This window comes from Nerophis ophidion, unplaced genomic scaffold (assembly GCF_033978795.1).
Source record: "Nerophis ophidion isolate RoL-2023_Sa unplaced genomic scaffold, RoL_Noph_v1.0 HiC_scaffold_40, whole genome shotgun sequence".
Taxonomy (NCBI): domain Eukaryota; kingdom Metazoa; phylum Chordata; class Actinopteri; order Syngnathiformes; family Syngnathidae; genus Nerophis; species Nerophis ophidion.
This window is the reverse complement of record NW_026906962.1, coordinates 358,892-371,651: the sequence shown is the minus strand read 5'-3', so window position 1 is coordinate 371,651 and position 12,760 is coordinate 358,892. Positions and strand designations below refer to the sequence as shown.

General features: G+C 41.5%; 3 protein-coding genes across 4 annotated transcripts in view; 1 reads left to right on the top strand and 2 right to left on the bottom strand.

Moving 5' to 3' along the window:
* The window catches only part of LOC133546744 (gastrula zinc finger protein XlCGF8.2DB-like), a 458,486-nt gene that overhangs the window by 232,444 nt on the left and 213,282 nt on the right, over positions 1–12,760 (bottom strand). The window lies entirely within an intron of this gene.
* The window catches only part of LOC133546732 (gastrula zinc finger protein XlCGF57.1-like), a 270,564-nt gene that overhangs the window by 51,495 nt on the left and 206,309 nt on the right, over positions 1–12,760 (bottom strand). The window lies entirely within an intron of this gene.
* Positions 10,068–11,435, top strand: LOC133546743 (gastrula zinc finger protein xLCGF3.1-like). The gene has a single exon (XM_061892559.1). The coding sequence runs from the start codon at positions 10,257–10,259 to the stop codon at positions 11,298–11,300; it is 1,044 nt and encodes a 347-aa protein (XP_061748543.1). The 5' UTR covers positions 10,068–10,256; the 3' UTR covers positions 11,301–11,435.

The window sequence follows — 12,760 nt, the reverse complement described above, 5'->3', positions numbered from 1 at the left end:
TAAATTAAAATGTATTTATTATTCCTATTTTCTTTCTTTAGTTTATTTCGAACATGAATATTTACAACACAATACAATACAGACAATAAAAATGATTTACAATTTAAAAAAAAATACTTGAACATTTATTTAAATTGTCAGGAAAGAAGAGGAATGAATTTAAAAGGTAAAAAGGTGTATGTGTTTAAAAATCCTAAAATCAATTTTAAGGTTGTATATTTTCTCTAAAATTGTCTTTCTGAAAGTTATAAGAAGCGAAAAAAAAAAAAAAAAAAAAGAATGTATTTAAACGAGTGAAGACCAAGTCTTTAACTTCCGGAAGACAGCTGGCACCCCACTCGGCGACGGAAAGTTTCTGTGAGTATGGCTTCCTGCGCTTCGTGCACTTTACTCATGGATAGGTTGGCTTTGCTAGAGAGCCGTGTCCGCCAGTTAGAGCAGTGTAATTTCGTAACTTTAGATGTTGCGGACACATCTGCTAGCGTTAGCTGTAGCGAGCTAACTAGCCCAGCTTGTAGCAGCCCTAATCGGCCTACAAGCTACGGTGTACCGGTTGAGACGCATAATAGATTTAGCCCTTTAGCTAGTCCTGCACCCCAGTCTACCGGGCACCACACTTTAGTCATAGGGGACTCCATCACCCAAAACATAAAGCTTAGCAAACCAGCCACAATTAAGTGTATTCCCGGGGGCAGAGCACCTGACATTGAAGCTAATCTTAGGGAGCTAACTCGCAACAGGTCTAGTAAGCACGTACGGCAGGCTAACCGCACCACTAGTTATGCGAATATAGTAATACACGTTGGCTCCAATGACGTTAGGATGAGACAATCAGAGATTACAAAGAGAAACATAGCCAGGGCTTGTAATCTCGCCAGAAAGATGTCCAGGCATCAAGTAATTGTCTCTGGCCCCCTGCCTGGGAGAGGCAATGATGAGAGATATAGCAGATTAGTCTCTCTTAACAGGTGGCTGGATAGCTTCAGCAGACAACAGGGATTTACGTTTATTGATAATTGGCCCTCTTTCTGGGGCAAACCTGGCTTGCTGAGGAGAAACGGCCTTCACCCTAACCAGGAAGGCGCTATCCTCTTGTCTCGGAACATAGACTTCGCATTGAGCCACATTTGACTAACTGCACTAGAGCAAGCCCGGTCACAGGCAATTACAGAGCCTGCTAGCCTGGGTATGGAGTCAGTTAAGCTAGAACTAGCCAGCGCCAGGCTGGATGATCCCTGTACACATAGCAATTTTCGTAGAATAATACTCAACTCACAAAATGTTCTTTCTACTGTGTCTATGACCACGTCAGAGTTAGACATGCGTTCTACTGAGGTGGCAAATTATGATGCGTTCAGTTTATCGCAGCGCCAGGTAGACAATCTGAAAATTCCCCTCATATCAATTCCTAGATATGGTCGTAATTATTTTAAGTACACTGCGCATAATAAACGCAACATTATTAATATTGCTACTACGGATAATTTCATCAACAACTCCTTAAAACAGCCCACTACCTATAATATGGGCTTTCTAAACATCAGATCTTTGTCTCCCAAAACGTTATTAGTCAATGAGGTCATTAGAGACAACAACCTTAACGTCATCGGTCTTAGCGAAACCTGGCTTAAACCAGACGACTTTTTTGCGATAAATGAGGCATCCCCTCCTAACTATACGAATGCGCATATTGCCCGTCACCTCAAAAGGGGAGGGGGTGTCGCACTAATATACAACGAAAACTTTAACTTTAGTCCTAACTTAAATAATAAATATAAATCGTTTGAGGTGCTTTCTATGAAGTCTGCCACACCTCTGCCTCTGTGCCTGGCCGTTATCTACCGCCCCCCAGGGCCCTATTCGGACTTTATTAGTGAATTCTCAGAGTTTGTTGCTGATCTAGTGACGCACACCGATAATATAATTATAATGGGGGACTTTGATATCCATATGAATACCCCATTGGACCCACCGTGCGTGGCGCTCCAGACTATAATTGATAGCTGTGGTCTTACACAAATAATAAATGAACCGACGCATCGCAGCGGTAATACGATAGACCTAGTGCTTGTCAGAGGTATCACCGTTTCCAAAGTTATGATACTCCCGTATACTGAAGTAATGTCCGATCATTACCTTATAAAATTCGAAGTTCAGACCCATGTTCGGCAAGCTAATAATAATAATAACTGCTATAGCAACCGCAACATTAAGGCTGCCACAACGACGACTCTTGCGGACCTACTGCCCTCGGTAATGGCACCATTCCCAAAATATGTGGGCTCTATTGATAACCTCACTAACAACTTTAACAACGCCCTGCGCGAAACCATTGATAGTATAGCACCGCTGAAGTTAAAAAAGGCGTACGCCATGGTTTACTGAAGAAACTAGAGCTCAGAAATTATGTAGAAAGCTGGAACGCAAATGGCGCACGACTAAACTTGAGGTGCACCATCAAGCATGGAGTGATAGTTTAATAACTTATAAACGCATGCTTACCTTAGCTAAAACTAATTATTACTCAAATCTCATCCGCATTAATAAAAACGATCCAAAATTTTTGTTTAGTACAGTAGCATCGCTAACCCAACAAGGGACTCCTTCCAGTAGCTCCACCCATTCGGCAGATGACTTTATGAAGTTCTTTAATAAGAAAATTGAACTTATTAGAAAGGAGATTAAAGACAATGCGTCCCAGCTACAACTGGGTTATAGTAACACTGATACGACTGTATATACAGCGGATACTGCAAATATCCAAAATAGTTTCTCTCGTTTTGATGAAATAACATTAGAAGGATTGTTACAACGTGTAAATGGAATAAAACAAACAACATGTTTACTTGACCCACTTCCTGGGAAACTTATCAAGGAGCTTTTTGTATTATTAGGTCCATCAGTGCTAAATATTATAAACTTATCACTTTCCTCGGGCACTGCTCCCCTAGCATTCAAAAAAGCGGTTATTCATCCTCTCCTTAAAAGACCTAACCTCGATCCTGACCTCATGGTAAACTACCGACCGGTGTCTCACCTTCCCTTTATTTCGAAAATCCTCGAAAAAATTGTTGCAGAGCAGCTAAATGAACACTTAACGTTTAACAATCTATGTGAAACCTTTCAATCCGGTTTCAGGGCAAATCACTCGACTGAGACAGCCCTCGCAAAATTGACTAATGATCTATTGCTAACGATGGACTCTGATGCGTCATCTATGTTGCTGCTCCTCGATCTTAGCGCTGCTTTCGATACCGTCGATCATAATATTTTATTAGAGCGTATCAAAACACGAATTGGTATGTCAGACTCAGCCCTGTCTTGGTTTAACTCTTATCTTACTGATAGGATGCAGTGCGTCTCCCATAACAGTGTGACCTCGGACTATGTTAAGGTAACGTGTGGAGTTCCCCAGGGTTCGGTCCTTGGCCCTGTACTCTTCAGCATCTACATGCTGCCGCTGGGTGACGTCATACGCAAATACGGTATTAGCTGTCACTGTTATGCTGAAGACACCCAACTCTACATGCCCCTAAAGCTGACCAACACGCCGGATTGTAGTCAGTTGGAAGCGTGTCTTAATGAAATCAAACAATGGATGTCCGCTAACTTTTTGCAACTTAATGCCAAAAAAACGGAAATGCTGATTATCGGTCCTGCTAGACACCGACCTCTATTTAATAATACAACTTTAACATTTGACAACCAAATAATAAAACAAGGTGACTCTGTAAAAAATTTGGGTATTATCTTCGACCCAACTCTCTCCTTTGAGGCACACATTAAAAGCGTTACAAAAACGGCCTTCTTTCATCTCCGTAATATCGCTAAAATTAGCTCCATTTTGTCCACTAAAGACGCCGAGATCATTATCCATGCGTTTGTTACGTCTCGTCTCGATTACTGTAACGTATTATTTTCGGGTCTCCCCATGTCTAGCATTAAAAGATTACAGTTGGTACAAAATGCGGCTGCTAGACTTTTGACAAGAACAAGAAAGTTTGATCACATTACGCCTGTACTGTATATACCTTTATATACATATATACATACATATATACCTATACTGTATATACCTTTATATACATATATACATACATATATACCTATACTGGCTCACCTGCACTGGCTTCCTGTGCACTTAAGATGTGACTTTAAGGTTTTACTACTTACGTATAAAATACTACACGGTCTAGCTCCAGCCTATCTTGCCGGTTGTATTGTACCATATGTCCCGGCAAGAAATCTGCGTTCAAAAGACTCCGGCTTATTAGTGATTCCTAGAGCCCAAAAATGTCTGCGGGCTATAGTGCGTTTTCCGTTCGGGCTCCAGTACTCTGGAATGCCCTCCCGGTAACAGTTCGAGATGCTACCTCAGTAGAAGCATTTAAGTCTCACCTTAAAACTCATCTGTATACTCTAGCCTTTAAATAGACCTCCTTTTTAGACCAGTTGATCTGCCGCTTCTTTTCTTTCTCCTATGTCCCCCCCCTCCCTTGTGGATGTGAATTCTCCCTGCCCACTGGGTGTGAGTTTTCCTTGCCCTTTTGTGGGTTCTTCCGAGGATGTTGTAGTCGTAATGATTTGTGCAGTCCTTTGAGACATTTGTGATTTGGGGCTATATAAATAAACATTGATTGATTGATTGATTGAAACCCACGATATATGGAGTATATTCCATACATTGCCCAGCCCTAATTCTAACTCATAAATATAAATAAAAGTCCACTTGCAATGGAGCCAATGGGAGGTCCTCTCTAACCATCCAAAAAAGGCCAACCAAGTATTAGTTGAGTTGAGTTTGAGTTTATTTGGAACATGCAAGCATCCAACATGTTACATCACAATTTCCAGTTTGTCTTTTCAACATGTTGGAAAAGGAGTAGGAATAAGCAGAGCTTATTAAAGGGGAACATTATCAGTAGACCTATGTAAGTGTCAATAAATACCTTGATGGTGCAGAAAAAAGACCATATATTTTTTTTACCGATTTCCGAACTCTAAATTGGTGAATTTTGGCGAATTAAACGCCTTTCTGTTCATCGCTCTGGAGGCGATGACGTCAGAATGTGACGTCGCCGAGGTAACACAGCCGCCATTTTCATTTTCAACACATTGTAAACTTTGGGTCTCAGCTCTTTTATTTTCCGTTTTTTCGACTATTTTTTGGAACCTTGGAGACATCATGCCTCGCTGGTGTGTTGTCGGAGGGTGTAACAACACTAACAGGGAGGGATTCAATTTGCACCACTGGCCCGAAGATGCGATAGTGTCTGCCGCCAGACCCCCATTGAATGTGCAGGAGTGTCTGCACATTTTACCGGCGATGACAGACATGGCACAGAGATGTATGGATAACCTGCAGATGCATTTGAAACGATAAAGTCAACTAAATCACAAAGGGGAGTTTTGTTGATGTTGACTTATGTGCTAATCAGACATATTTGGTCGCGGCGTGACTGCCAGCTAATCGATGCTAACATGCTACGCTAATCAACGCTAACATGCTATTTACCGGCGGTGCTAAGACAGACATGGCACAGAGATGTATGGATAACCTGCAGATGCATTTGCAATGATAAAGTCAACGAAATCACAAAGGAGAGTTTTGTTGATGTTGACTGCCAGCTAATCGATGCTAACATGCTACGCTAATCAACGCTAACATGCTATTTACCAGGGGTGCTAAAGCAGACATGGCACAGAGATGTATGGATAACCTGGAGAGACATTTGCAACTATATTACGTTTCCTTCCACCCACATTTAATGCGAAAAAAACACTTACCAATCGACGGATTTAAGTTGCTCCAGTGTCAAAAGATGCGAAAGTCCTGAGCGTTTGGTCCGCACATTTTACCGGCGATGCTAACGCAGCTATTCGGCCATGCTATGACTATGAATAGCGTCAATAGCTATTCGCTCAATAGCTCCAGTTTCTTCTTCAATACTTTCATACTCCAACCATCCGTTTCAATACATGCGTAATCTGTTGAATCGCTTGAGCCGCTGAAATCTGAGTCGGAATCCGAGCTAATGTCGCTATATCTTGCTGTGCTATTCACCATTGTTTGTTTACATTGGCAGCACTGTATGACGTCACAGGGAAATGGATAGTCGCATCGCAAATAGCAAAAATCAAGCACTTTAAAGCTTTTTTTAGGGATATTCCGAGACCGGTAAAATTTTGAAAAAAAAACTTCCAAAAATACAACAAGCCACTGGGAACTGATTTTTATTGTTTTTAACCCTTTTGAAATTGCGATAATGTTCCCCTTTAAATCCTACCCCTTTTCTTTTACATAAAAGTTGCTAAAACTTTTGTTCACTTCTAGTTTTCAATTTATTGACAATATACTTCATAAGTAATCACAATAAAAATAAATAAATAACTCTCAGTGATGTTAGTTACATTTCATATTGTGAGATGAGTAAGAACATCTAGAAAATGAACAGATGGATGGATGAAATAAATTCAGAATGTTTATTATAATGGTTCTTTTTCTTTCTACTTTGTAAACACTTTAAGTTTGAAGAGTTTCTTGAAGTGGATGATATTAGTACATTGTTTGATTGCTTTGCTTAATCCATTCCATCATTTAATTCCACATCCTGATATACTGAAGGTCTTAAGTGTTGTACGTGCATACAAATGTTTGAAATTACATTTTTCTCTAAGATTATTTTCCTCCTCTTTTTTTTGAGAATATTTTTTGTACATTCTTGGCTAGCAGGTTATAGTTTACTTTGTGTATAATTTTAGTTGTTTGCAAATTCACTATGTCGTGGAATTTCAGTATTTTCGATTCAATGATTAAAGTGTTTGAATGTTCTCTATATCCAACATGATGTATTATTCTAACTGATCTTTTTTGTAACACAGTTAATGAATGAAGTGTACTTTTGCAGTTATTTCCCCATTTTTCTGCACAATAACTCAAATATGGTAACACTAGTGAGCAGTAGAGAATATGAAGTGATTTTTGGGCCAGAACATCCATCCATCCATCCATTTCTACCGCTTATTCCCTTTCGGGGTCGCGGGGGGTGCTGGCGCCTATCTCAGCTACAATCGGGCGGAAGGCGGGGTACACCCTGGACAAGTCGCCACCTCATCGCAGGGCCAACACAGATAGACAGACAACATTCACACTCACATTCACACACTAGGGCCAATTTAGTGTTGCCAATCAACCTATCCCCAGGTGCATGTCTTTGGAAGTGGGAGGAAGCCGGAGTACCCGGAGGGAACCCACGCATTCCGAGCCTGGATTTGAACCCAGGACTGCAGGACCTTCGTATTGTGAGGCAGACGCACTAACCCCTCTTCCACCAGAACATGTTTTGCTTTTTTATATGAGATTTCCAGTTCATTTTATCACCAATCATTATACCTACAAATTTGGTTTCATTTACTCTTTTAATTTCTATTCCGTCTATTTGTATTTGTGTTTGACACTTCTTTTCTACTTTTACCAAATAGCATTATTTTAGTTTTACCGAGATTCAAAGAGAGTCTGTTTTTGTCAAACCATCTTTTTGATTAAATTTCTTCTGTTATTATTTGTATTATCTTCTGTGTGTTCTCTCCTGAACAAAACACTGTTGTATCATCCGCAAATAATACTAACTTTCAGTATTTTATAACTTTACAAATGTCATTTATATATCCATCCATCCATTTTCTACCGCTTATTCCCTTTTGGGGTCGCGGGGGGCGCTGGCGCCTATCTCAGCTACAATCGGGCGGAAGGCAGGGTACACCCCGGACAAGTCGCCACCCCATCGCAGGGCCAACACAGATAGACAGACAACATTCACACTCACATTCACACACTAGGGCCAATTTTAGTGTTGCCAATCAACCTATCCCCAGGTGCATGTTTTTGGAAGTGGGAGGAAGCCGGAGTACCCGGAGGGAACCCACGCATTCACGGGGAGAACATGCAAACTCCACACAGAAAGATCCCGAGCCTGGATTTGAACCCAGAACTGCAGGAACTTCGTATTGTGAGGCAGACACACTAACCCCTCTGCCACCGTGAAGCCCGACCCGCTAGCGTGTTTACTGGCTTCTGGATTCCCGGCCGGGATGCCTACCAGCCAAGCCGAACGTTCGGTGACACTTCCTTTCGGTCAGCACGCAAGCGGCTTGCCCGGGCCTGTGGGGCCGTCGCCCACACTTCCCCGAGGAGTCCCGCGGGGCCGACGTATAAAGATAGAATAATTTTGGTCCTAGTATTGATCCCTGAGGTACACCACAGGATATATTTAGTGTTGCAGAAGTGTGTTCGCCTAGCTTCACGTATTGTTTCCTGTTGGTTAAATAACTTCTAATCCAGTTTAAGACCAGCCCTCTGGTGCCATATCGTTCTAGTTTTTTGATTAAAATATTGTAATTAATTGTGTGAAATGCTTTAGTTGGATCAATAAACACTGCTGCCGCATATTTTTTTTTTTACTATCTATTGCATTGGTCATTTCTTCTGTCATTTCTATTACAGCCATCGAAGTTGAAATATTAGCTCTGTATCCATATTGGTTCTCATCTAATATTCTATGTTTGTCTGTAAAACTCTCTGATCTGTTATTGGACAGTTTTTCAATAATTTTAGAAAATTGTGGAAGTAAAGAAACAGGTCTATAATTTGTAAATTGGTGTTTGTCTCCATTCTGATAAATTGGTGCAATTTTAGCTATTTTCATTTTGTTTGGGAATTTACCTGTTTGAGATGATGGGTATTTTTACGCTGCTTTTGCAGTGTAGCGTGTAGTGTAGCTTGCTACAATTCTCTGAGGATAGCTTAGCTACATTTAATGGAGAGTAACTTGTAGCCTAGCTTACTACATGTTCCAGGTAGTTTGCCCATCACTGTCTATTTGGCCTAGATTAGATAGTACTTTATTTATTCCGTCAGGAGAGTTCCTTCAGGAAAATTAAAATTTTCAGCACAATCCCATTCAAGATCAGACAAACATTACAGGGAGACAGAACAGGATCGTTGACGGGTCTGCCGGCTTCCAGCGCCCCTTACAAAAAAGATGAGATACAGGTAACCAAGGGGGTAATGGGAGAAAAAAAATAGAAGATTAAAGTAAAATAAAATAAAAATTGGTCTTAGCCTGGGCCCTGGAGAGGGGGTGCAGACTGAGGCCAAGGGAAAAAACAACTCATAGCCATAGTACACATCCCTCTTCCATGTGTGTAAGAGGGAAACATCAAACATCAAAGAACACAAAGGACATTAAAGACATTAAAGCAGCAGATACAAGCAGACACTTCTACATACAGCTATGAATAAAAAGTAAAATAAACATATACACTTTGGTGGCCTCTGCGGTGTTCCACACCATCGTCCGCTGGGGTGGAGGGAGCATGGCCAGAGACAGGAGCAGACCCAACAAAGCAACCAAGACAGCCAACTCCACTCTCGGCCAATGTCCAGTCCGCATGGATGAGCGAGGATACGTCCAAGGTGACTGAGGTGTCCGACACCTGCTCACCCAGCCAAGACACCTTGAAGCCTCTCCGTCCCAGCGCTCAGTGCTAGCTCCGCAGTCCTGTCCCCTCATCCGCATCTCCTCCAGTCCCTCCAAACAGACTCCGGTGTGGCAGAGACCCAGCAGCTGGTCTCCATGGCCAAAAGGCTCCCGGGAGGCAGATCCAGAAGTCCCCCAAAAAAGCACCACAGAGGTCACGAAAGTGCCACCCCTTGTCACACAGTCCCAAAGGGTCCCGGACCAAAAAACAAAAAAAAATATAATAACACATGAAAACAAGAGGGAAACACAAAAGGATGACACAAGAGCACAGAGATCCTGCCAACAGCAGCCACTACAGCAGCGCCATCTTGGGAAAAAAAAAAAAAAGCTCACATGTGAATAGTTTGAATACTGCAAACTTCAATACAGTAACACCTCATTTGTGTTTTATGTTCTGCAGACGTCCAGCAGGTGTCAGCAGAGAGTCAAGAAGAGATTCCCTCTAAGCAGCAGGAGTGGAGCTCCAGTGTGGGACAGAAGGAGCGACAGGCCCCCTCCCACATTAAAGAGGAAGAGGAGGAACTGTGGGAGCAGCTTCAAAGGTTGGTGGAGGATAATGATGAAGATGAAGCTCAGTCCTTACAGCTTCATCACAGTCAAAGTGAGGAGAACAGAGGGGCGGAGCTTGTAAGTCAACACATCACAGAAGCTGATGGAGAGCATTGTGAAGATATAAAGTCAGAACCAGACAGCATCTTTGCTCCACTATCAGACATGGACCACATGATGTCACACTCTTCTGATCACAGTGACCACATCCAAAAACCTTTGGAGAGTAAAAATTACTTTAAAGGTGATACGAGACATCACACTAACAACAAACACTTTGACTGCTCTGAATGTGGGAAATCATTTAGACTGAAGACTGATTTTACAAGACACAAGAGAATACATACTGGAGAGAAACCTTTTACTTGCTCTGTTTGTAAAAAAAGTTTCTCCACAAAGCAACACATGACCACACACATGAGAACACACACCGGAGAGAAACCTTTTACTTGCTCTGTTTGTAAGAAGAGTTTCTCCATTAAGCCTGCCATGACCACACACATGAGAACACACACTGGAGAGAAACCTTTTACTTGCTCTGTTTGTAAGAAGAGTTTCTCCATTAAGCCTGCCATGACCAGACACATGAGAACACACACTGGAGAGAAACCGTTTACTTGCTCTGTTTGTAAGAAGATTTTCTCCAGAAAGTATAACATGTCCTCACACATGAGAACACATACTGGAGAGAAACTTTTGTCTTGCTCTGTTTGTAAGAAGGGTTTCTCCACGAAGCAACATATGATCACACACATGAGAACACATACTGGAGAGAAACCTTTTACTTGCTCTGTTTGTAAGAAGTGTTTCTCCAGAAAGCCTGACATCTCCACACACATGAGAACACACACTGGAGAGAAACCTTTTACTTGCTCTGTTTGTAAGAAGAGTTTCTCGACAAAGTCTAACATGTCCTCACACATGAGAACACATAATGGAGAGAAACCTTTGACTTGCTCTGTTTGTAAGAAGACTTTCTCCACAAAGCCTAACATGTCCGCACACATGAGAACACATACTGGAGAGAAACCTTTTACTTGCCCTGTTTGTAAGAAGCGTTTCTCCACAAATCTTGTCATGACCAGACACATGAGAACACACACTGGAGAGAAACCATTTAGTTGCACTGTGTGTGATAAGACGTTCTGGCATAAGTATCAGGTCAGTAAACACAAGTGTGTAACAGTCATGGAAGCTGCAGGGATTTAAAAACACTTAGTGATTGTGCTAAATGTACTTTAAAAACACAGCATGTTTAATATGAATGTATATTTGATGTTGTATGTAGTGCCTCTCATCTTCTACCGTTAAATATAAAGGCCTACTGAAAGCCACTACTACCGACCAAGCAGTCTGATAGTTTATATATCAATGATGAAATATTAACATTGCAACACATGCCAATACGGCCGCTTTAGTTTACTAAATTGCAATTTTAAAGGGGAACATTATCAGCAGACCTATGTAAGCATCAATATATATCTTGATGATGCAGAAAAAAAGACCATATGTTTTTTTAACCCATTTCGGAACTCTAAAAGGGTGAATTTGGTGATTTAAACGCCTTTCAATTGTTTGCTGTCGGAGCAATGACCTTTCACCTGTGACGTTACAACGGGAAGCAATCCACTATTTTCTCCACCACATTACACACACAAGTCAAATCAGCTCTGTTATTTTCCGTTTTTTCTAATGTTTTCCGTGCCTTGGAGACATCATGCCTCGTCGGTGTGTTGTTGGAGGGTGTAACAACATGAACAGGGACGGATTAAAGTTGACTTACGTGGAGTGTGCATCGATTAGCATGGCGTGCTAATCGATGTTAACATGCTATTTAGGCTAGCTGTATGTACATATTGCATCGTTATGCCTCATTTGTAACTATATTTGCATCCAGCCTTTCCCTCCACCCACATTTAATGTCAAACAAACACATACCAATCGACGGATTCAAGTACACCAAAGGTCAAAAGATGCGAAAGTCCCTTGTTTGTTCTGCACATTTTACCGACGACAGCTATGCTACGACAGATGGCACAGAGATGTGTGGATATCCTCCGACACTCAAAAAAGATGTATTTCCAACGATAAAGTCTACGAAATCCCAAAGGTGAGTTTTGTTGATGTTCTTGACTTATGTGCTAATCAGACATATTTGGTCACGGCATGACTGCTAGCTAATCGATGCTAACATGCTATTTAGGCTAGCTGTATGTACATTTGTAGCTATATTTGCCTCCAGCCTTTCCCTCCACCCACATTTAATGCCAAACAAACACTTACCAATCGACGGATTTAAGTTGCTCCAGTGGTCAAAATATGCAATCGTTGGTTAGAAGGCGATCGCCGAATAGCTTCAATAGCTATTCACTCAAAAGCTTCAGTTTCTTCTTCAATTTTGCTTTCGCTATCTGCCTCCACACTCCAACCATCCGTTTCAATACATGCGTAATCTGTTGAATCGCTTAAGCCGCTGAAACCCGAATCTGAATCCGTGCTAATGTCGCTATATCTTGCTGGTCTATCCGCCATGTTTGATTGTATTGGCATCACTATGTGACGTCACAGGAAAATGGACGGTGGATTTACAGATAGCGAAAATCAGGAACTTTTAAGCCTTTTTTCGGGACATTCCATGATTGGTAAAATTTTGAAAAAAACTTAGAAGA